This window comes from Suricata suricatta, chromosome 10 (genome assembly GCF_006229205.1).
Source record: "Suricata suricatta isolate VVHF042 chromosome 10, meerkat_22Aug2017_6uvM2_HiC, whole genome shotgun sequence".
In the NCBI taxonomy this organism is placed as follows: Eukaryota; Metazoa; Chordata; class Mammalia; order Carnivora; family Herpestidae; genus Suricata; species Suricata suricatta.
Genome location: NC_043709.1, coordinates 40,634,994 through 40,643,190, shown reverse-complemented (window position 1 = coordinate 40,643,190; position 8,197 = coordinate 40,634,994). Strand labels below are relative to the sequence as shown.

The window sequence follows — 8,197 nt, the reverse complement described above, 5'->3', positions numbered from 1 at the left end:
AACTGGCAAAGCATCTTCTACAGATTCATATATGAGTATTTTTATTGTTTAATTGTAACTCACTTAAATACATAAGCATGTGGACCAAGATTGGAAAGTAAAAAGCGAATGAAAATAGTGGCACTATAAATAATGGTTGTTTTTCTTTGTCAAAGTTAAAAACAAGGACAGTGCCATCCTACTGGTCTTCTCCTTTAAAATAAGTGCTGAGATCTCATAAAATACAATTCACAGCTTTAAAACACCATGCATTAGACATTCATACGACTCTAATGATTCCCAAGCCAGTTTATCTGCTGTATGCAGGGAGCTTCTGAGCACTTTTATGTGTGCTAACTTACTAAATCTTCTCAATAACCCTAAGGTGGGAATCTTTATTAACCGTTTAACAGAGAAGGAAATTGAGTTTCCAAGAGGCAAGACACACAAGATCTGTGTATCTGTTAAGTGATAGAACTTGGACTTGAACCCATGTAGCTAGGACTCTCAAATCCTTTCAACCCTGCTTTATCACCTACTACACATATTTATCTTACACAGTGCTCCTGACATTCCCTTGCAATGGCAATAATTTATTTTCATTTTTCATTTTGTCTTTAAAAAACAAAACAAAGACACAGCAGAGTAATAATGTAAGACTCTGCTACAGGATAACAAATTGCCTTCAAATTCCCCATTTTAAAGTCTTTTGAGATTTAACGTCTTTTAGATGCCAATGGAGATTGATAGAGGAAAGTTATACTATGTAAAGAAACAAGTCCCCCTTCTGTGCTCAACAAAAACCAGGAAGCTTGTTCTTTTAGTGTCAAGGCTGTATCCTCTCAGGATAACTTGTTCTTTTAGTGTCAAGGCTGTATCCTCTCAGGAGACCTAGGACTCGGAGTCCTTCTGGAACTCAGAGAAAAGTGCCTTCAAGCTAATCACTGGGGTCCATTTCTCATCCTCTGGGGGGCTATGGAAAATTCAACTCAAATTCATTAGCATTCTGAAAGCTAGTTGTTTCATCAGAAGATCTTAGCGAATTACTATCTTCGTCATTCAAAACTCCCAGGTAATTTTTTTAAAAGAACTCCCAACCTCAAAAACGGTCCTTTCCTTCCCAGAATGGCCATGGCCTTTACAATAGCCAAGGCCTTTAGAACTTTTCTCCCATAGGAACACATACTGTACACACCATGTGAGTAACAGAGTGGTCATCTCAATAGACACTTTATTTGAAATGGAATGCATTTTGAAAATATGAAAAATAAATCACATCTCTCCAAAATCATTTGAGACATATTTACACAAATTATGACCACACTATTGAGTTCACAAAGGTGATACTTTCTAAAGCATTTGGTACCTGGCGATGCTTGGCTTCCAGAAGCTGACAGGTGCGTATTCTGAAACTTTAAGCAGAAATCAACAGCGGAATATAACGGACCATCGTTTTTGCTTTCTTCTCAAAATAAATACAGTCATCTAGAAGAACCACCTAGTTTAAATTTCTTCCTCAAAGCCTAACTGGCCACCAACAGGTCAGCTGCAGAGCATGTTGGGAAGGTCTCCTCAGCTTTTCTTCTTTTCTGCAGTTACTTCCAGAACCCTTCCGCCGCCCTCAGTGGACAATAATGCCCTGGCAGGAAAACCCCGTTGGCTTCTCTCCTCCATTCGGCAAATGTCCTGCCAACCAAGTCACAGACCACTTTTTCATCCAATCTCCTGTAAATCTAGATTGGCTGTTCAACACCGCAGATGAAAAAGCCACCCTTCGAGTTATGTCAAGAGTTTAGAAAACAGGTCTTTAATACCCATTCACCAGAACTCCACAATGAATACATCCTACGTTGCTTTAAGTGAACAGGTATATTTCTCTCGGAAGAATTGCTGATACATTCAATACCAAGCTCTATAATTCACAAATTGAAATCTTATTCTGCCACTGAGGACAGTTTACTGGTAAAGCAAAAGCAAATTAGTTTGACCCAACGAAGAGAGAAGGGATGCTCACAGACCTGGTCCCACCTACTAAGCTCTGGGCTCCGTGGGAGTGCTGGCTTCACTCAAGCCTCAGACCCTCTTCTCAGCCTGTCACTGCACACCGCCCTGCAAACGACTGGAGCCAAGCTAAAACCAAGTCACTGTGCCTGGGGATGGAACACAAGCAGGGTGCTCCCACCCACACACTGTCAACACAGTCGCAGAGCGTCAGACTTAAAGTGAGGGGTCTGTAAGAGAAAGACAGCCTGGGTACAAAAGAGCAGGAGGGACTTAAAGCAGGGCTTTTGGTTTAAGCCAGATTTCCTCACGGTGTTTACATAGAAAGGGATCTCCTTTAAGCAATGAGTGGAGTTTTTGTTGTTACTTTTTTTTAAACCTCCGTTGGAGAAAACATGTGAAGTAAAATTATACAGTTAGTTTGATTTCTACATGATGAGAGAATCCTAACTTCCTCTATGACAAAAATGTTCATTTTGAAAGGGTCCTTCATAGCCATTTGCTCTCTGACCTCAGCTCTCCGTGAAGGGCTTACACATAGATCTAGGAGCATTTCTGCTAAGAAGGTATGTCAAAGGAGCTTCGTCATGAGGCTTGGCCTGTCCAGTGTCACTTGTCCTTGGGGAAGGACAAGAAAGCAAGTAAAGAAAGCACTGTGTGAGGCAAGAGAAACCGCCTCGTGGATACTGGGAGTTACACATTTTTTCCTTCTTTCATTATTTTGTCCCCGCGAATAGTTATTGAGCTCACTGTGTACAAGGCCTCAGTGTCAACACAAGTTCAAGGACAAAAGTTCAGCCTCCAGATGGGGACATTGCTTTCTATTTTTCCAACTTTTTACCTTGTGTTTACTTAAGGGGTGTGTCTTCTATTGGACCTGCCCTTTCCTTTTTCCTGGTCTTGGATTGAAAGAATCATTTTTACCTTTTTTTTCCATGAAGGTCATCTGTCAGGCCTCAGAATAGCTTCAGTGGCTCATGTCATTTTCTTACAGAATATGGTAAATTCTGCCACTGACACAGTAAGGAATTTGCATTTGTATTTTGTTTTGGTAAGCATGCTTTTGTTGTTGTTGTTGTTATTCTGGAAAAAATTATTCAGCCACAATCCTTTCAAAGTGTCAAACAATAACCAAAAAAAAAAAAAACCCTCCTATTCCGCTCCTTCCTAATTTCTGAGGTTTCACGGGTAAATGCTAAGAGGGGTTCAGACTAGACAGCCCCTAAGAGGGCCAACTCAGTGTAAATATCAGAGCAGACCAACGAATAGGGACTGTGGAAAGACAAGATAAAGCACCATGATTCTGGTGGCCGCATTAACAACCATACCCTTTGTGGTGGGGGAGGGGAGGGAGTGTCAGCGGACTCCAGCAGCCAGGAGGGAGCCCAGGGCATATGTTTTTCACAATACTACCTAGCCTACATGTAATCTAACAACCTAACAAATGTCTTTTAAAAGCCCACGTTGAGTCTTAATTTTTTAAATATTTGGTAAGGACGTTACTATTTGTATAGCACGAAACTTGACATAAAAAACGGCGGCTTCACTGCAGGTTCTCCGATCTGCATGTATGAGAACGACAGTACAAGGAGGCATTCTCTACCACTCGCAGCAGTAGTTTCTGGGCAGCCAAACCACACTTGACTTAAGAACTCTTCAGATTTGCCTGCAACCTGTATATATAAAATCTTTGCAGAGTATCTTCACCATGGTGCCTTAGCCACTAAAAGGGAGAGTCCACTTCAGGTTTTGCTTGCCATTTGCCTGACGTTTAGTCTTCCGCCATAACTTTTCAGATTAGGGTTGTGATTTCAAAGTTTCATCATTTCAATATTGCGCTAAAAAGGAGTTTGATCTTGAAACTCCCTTCTAGGTGGAAGGGAAATAAAGACATCTCTAGCATGAAATTCTATTTTCATTTCTGGACCACATAACTGAGCAATGGCCTAATACTGACCATTCCAATTTGGATGCTGGAAAAATACTGATTAAGACTTTGTGAAAAGGTAATGGAAAACAGAGACGGTCAGTAAAGCCAAGCAGATAGGAAGTGATTTTCAGCCCCAAGCGGATTTGCTATCAAGGATGGCTCTTTTTAAGCTCAAGTAGCATCTGCCCTTGTGAATTTTGACCATCCTTTTGATTTGACACAGAAGAGGGTTTGTTCTACCTTTAAAGCCACATCCTTCCCCCTCCACCCCACCCCTCAGGCTCCTGAGCAAGTGGCTGCTCAAACAAGACTGGGTTGTTTTCTTACTGAAAATCCAGTGTTTATCCAGTCCTTCCTTTTTCAATTTCTGAGTTTAGCTAACCTAACTACAAAACACATAACCCTCAAGTCTCTCCCAGAGCCATAAAAAACAAAACAATTGGTTTCTCTGATCAACATTTTCAGTATGAATACCAAAAAGCAATGACTCCTAGGCCTTTGAAATATTTACAAACTGTATTTTAAACTATGAGATTCTAGAGTATATTTCTAGAACACAGTTTAAAAGGGTCAGAAAACATGGTTCAAGCGGAGTGTGCGAAAAACTTGGAAAAGGGTAATCTCCAGTGTGGCTAAGGGCACAGATGTTCTCTTAAGCAAGTTGAATGGTTTTCTCTCTGCCCCCGCCCCCAGCTTGTGTTTTTTGAAATGAAACACCTAAGGCAGTCATACTCAGAAACCACAGAAATCGCCTTACTAAGCCCTTCGAACAGATGATATAAGCAAAGCTAATTCTACATCACACTCAGCCTTACCACATATTCAAGATATGCTCATCCTGCCATCAGCTGGGTTATGGTTTAAATATGTGGAATTAGATAGATATCATTACTACAAATTTCCTTTTAGAAAAGCAGTTAGATTTTCATAATTATACAATTTTGAACAGTTAGCTTTCCTAAACTTCTAATTCTACAGAAAATATGTGTCTAAAGAAAAAAAATCTGAAAAAAAAAAAAGAAATAATATCACAGAGTTTAATTTCAACCACCTGGCATAACAATGAAAGTGTCAGAACTTCTGAAAATGCCCTAGGAGTAACGAATGCCTTCTTCATGGTTTTCCCCGGCCACCCCCGACGACTACTTTTTTCTTCTCCAATATTAGAACTTACTAGGGAATAATAGGTTTTTGAAAATAAAAGTTTCTTTTTTGGAAAATGGCCCACATTCAGAAATGTCTTAAAACAAGCAATAAAAAAAACTAATAAATAATCATAAATCAAAATACATTAAAATAAAATTACAGTACATCATCGCTCCTAGAAGGTCCACCATACTGGAAGAGCCTTTCAAAGGTTCATAAATAAAGCCTTCTGGACTGAAACCGTCTCCTGCATTGTGATGAAGAGTGTGCAGAAAACTAAGAGGAATCTTAAGTCATCAGCCGGGTGATGTCCAAACTACTTGATCTGGTGCGGGGCGGGGGGACTTTTGTTTTCGATTCAAGCGAAGACAATAGAAAGGTGCTCGTCCCACTTCAAGTCCTCCAAACCTGGAAGGAAATGACAGGCAATGAAGTAGGTGGCTCAGAATCCCCCAAGACCCGGTTCTCTTCGGGCCAATCCGGGGCACCACGCGTGCTCAGAAAGACACCGGGGTCGCTCCCTCGAGTCCCCAGACCCAGCGAAGCGGCGCAGGTGGGGAGCGACGGAGGGAGGCTGCTGCGTCGCTGGGAAGCGCACCGGGCACCCCGGCGCGGGCCAGGGCGGGCGGGAGGCCGGTCCGCGAGACCTCCCAGCCTGGCCCGAGTTCCCCTTCCTCCCCTCTCTGCCCAGCCTTTCCAGGCTCCAGCTTGCTTCCCTTCTTTCCACATCTGCCGAAACTTGTAATAATCTCTCATTTCCCCCTCCAATCCAAGCGCCGAAGCCGTGAGTTAAACTTTCTACTCCTCCGAACAACCCCCTACCTTCCCCTCCACCCCGCGACCTACTCCTCGGAAAGGCCCTCCGTGGCCCGCGTCGCCGGGACCTTACCTTGCTGGCCCGGGTGCTGCCCCCTTCAGGCAGAGTTGGAGGTGCTGCGGAGAAGCCGGTGGCCGTGTGGCTGCGAGAGCGGTTGTGAGAGCGGTTGTTGGTGCGAGTGCGGTAGTGGGTGCGGGTGCGAGTGCGGATGCGGGTGCGGATGCGGATGCGGAGGCGGATATGGGTGGAGCTGCTGGGGCTGGGGCTGGGGCTGGGGCTGGGGCTTGGGTTGGGGCTGCGGCTGAGATTGTGTCTGGGGCTGGGGCTGAGGCTGGGGTTGGGGTTGGGACTGAAGCTGCGGCTGCGGGGGTTGCTGCTGCTGGGCCAGGTGCTGCTGCTTCTGCCGCGTCGACTTGACCGCCAGGATAGCCTGACGATTCTTGTACTGCACCATCTGCAGCGTGATCTCGGCGTTCCAGCCCTGGTCCTGCGGGCACCGAAAGTCGATCTCCTTGCCCTCGGCCATCACCACAGTGAAGTACATATACTTGCCCTTGCGCTCCACGCAGTCCACGGTCTTCATGTTGGAAAAGTGCAATTCCTTGAGCTTGACCGGCGGCTCGAGGCTGGCCACGGCCGGCCCTCCAGGTTGGGACGGTTCCGCCGGCCCCTGCCCAGGCTGTTGCTGCTGCTGCTGCTGGTGTTGGAGCTGCTTGGGCGGGATAAGCAGCAGCCCCTCCTCAGTGAGGATGCAGCACTTTTTCTTCCAGAGCTGCAGCAACCCGTCGCTGCGCTTCTCCAACACACCCTCCTTCAGAGCCTTGCAGCCGCTGCTCTCCAACATCCTCCCGGCATAGGGAGGGGCGCCGATCCGCTCGGCCTCTCCACTTCCAGCCGCCCGGGCCGGGGGCAGCAGCAGCAGCCGCGCGCCGTCCTCGCCCCAGCGGCTCCCGCGGCCGCCCGCCCGGAGCGCGCAGAGGAGGCTAACACGCAGGAAGCAGAGCGACGGCGGCGGAGGCGGCTCGGGGTCCGGGCAGGAGGGCAGCCGCGTCCTGGTGCGCCACAAGGTCCCGGAGCAGCGAGCCTCCGGGCCTCTGCCGTCCTCTTGCGAGCGCTCACTGAAAGGCACTGGCCGGGCCCCCTCGCGGCGCTTTTGAATGGGCCATCCCCCCCACCCCCGAGTGACACCCAGCGGAAAAGGCGGCTCCTGGCGCCCGCTCCGCGGGGGAAAGCCCAGCTCCGAAAGGCGCTCCGCCGCCGGCGCACGCCTCATTAACTTGGGGCCTCTCCAAAGCGGGCCGCGTCCACGCCCCCCGCATCCCTTGCTCCGCCTCCCGCCGCCCACTCTCCTCCGCGCTGGTTCCCTGCGCCGGCTGCAGGAACTCGAGCCCCGGAAACTCCTCTTCTCCGCCTAGGGCGACAGCCCAGGACGCCCCAGCTGCCCGGCGACAAATGCCGACGCCCAGAGGGCGCCGAGAGGCCATCGCACCGTCCAGCCTATCCCGGCCGGCGGAGCTCTGTGCTAACAGCCTCAGAAAATGAGGATAGGGCTGCGAGGGTGGGTACGGCTACCAGGCAGTGCCTGGAATGCCAAACTGTCTCGCTGCCCTCGGGAACCAACCCTGGGGATTCGCGATGAGCTCCGAGGTCCCGCAGAGGCAGTGTCATGGCCCGGGCGACCGAGGAGGCTGGGGATAAGGCTCCCGAGCCGAGGAGTCCCGCGGAAGTGTGCCTCCCCCCAATCCTACGTAAACAGCTCAGGGCACAAAGGCCGAAGACGACACGGTGTCTTCACACTCATTAACTAGCTCTTCTTGGAGGAGAGAGTGCGATCAAGGCCATAGCGCTATGTATGTCCCGTTTGGAAGGGCTAGAGAAGGGCGACCCACCTCAGAGGACGTCTGGCCTTACTTTTCTCGACCCGGGAGCTCTGAAACTAGCCTATCTTTACCCGGGACACAAGCTCCCCAGCTTCTTTCTCGACCCATCTCACATTAACTCAACTCTGGTAACAACCCCGGGGAACGTCCAGTGCTGAGACACCGCACACTTTAAGACATAGCGTAGCCCTCCAAACAGCCGGTTGGCCTCCACGGGTCTCTGTCTTTGGGAACGACTAACGGGCCAGATCTGTTTTGCAATCTCACTTATCTGTGACCTCGGGGAGGTAATGCTGTACTAGCCCGTAGCTCTCTCCTACTACGCTCAAAAAAAAAAAAAATCTATAGAAATTCTGGAAAACAAAGCAAAATGAAGAGCACAAACCGAAACCAATCCTCTTGGGGAAATTCATCCATTAAGTAAACAGGCCCAACTGCGCATCG

The 8,197-nt window shown here is 48.1% G+C and overlaps 1 protein-coding gene across 1 annotated transcript; it reads right to left on the bottom strand.

Annotated features, from left to right (window-relative positions):
• Positions 1-1,178: 1,178 nt before the first annotated feature.
• PHLDA1 (pleckstrin homology like domain family A member 1) lies at positions 1,179-7,263 on the bottom strand. Its single transcript, XM_029955097.1, has 2 exons — positions 5,946-7,263; positions 1,179-5,464 (listed from the first exon to the last, which is right to left on the bottom strand). Exon 1 carries the CDS (start codon positions 7,144-7,146, stop codon positions 5,971-5,973), a length of 1,176 nt encoding a protein of 391 aa, XP_029810957.1. The 5' UTR covers positions 7,147-7,263; the 3' UTR covers positions 1,179-5,464; positions 5,946-5,970.
• Between the last annotated feature and the right edge of the window lie 934 nt (positions 7,264-8,197).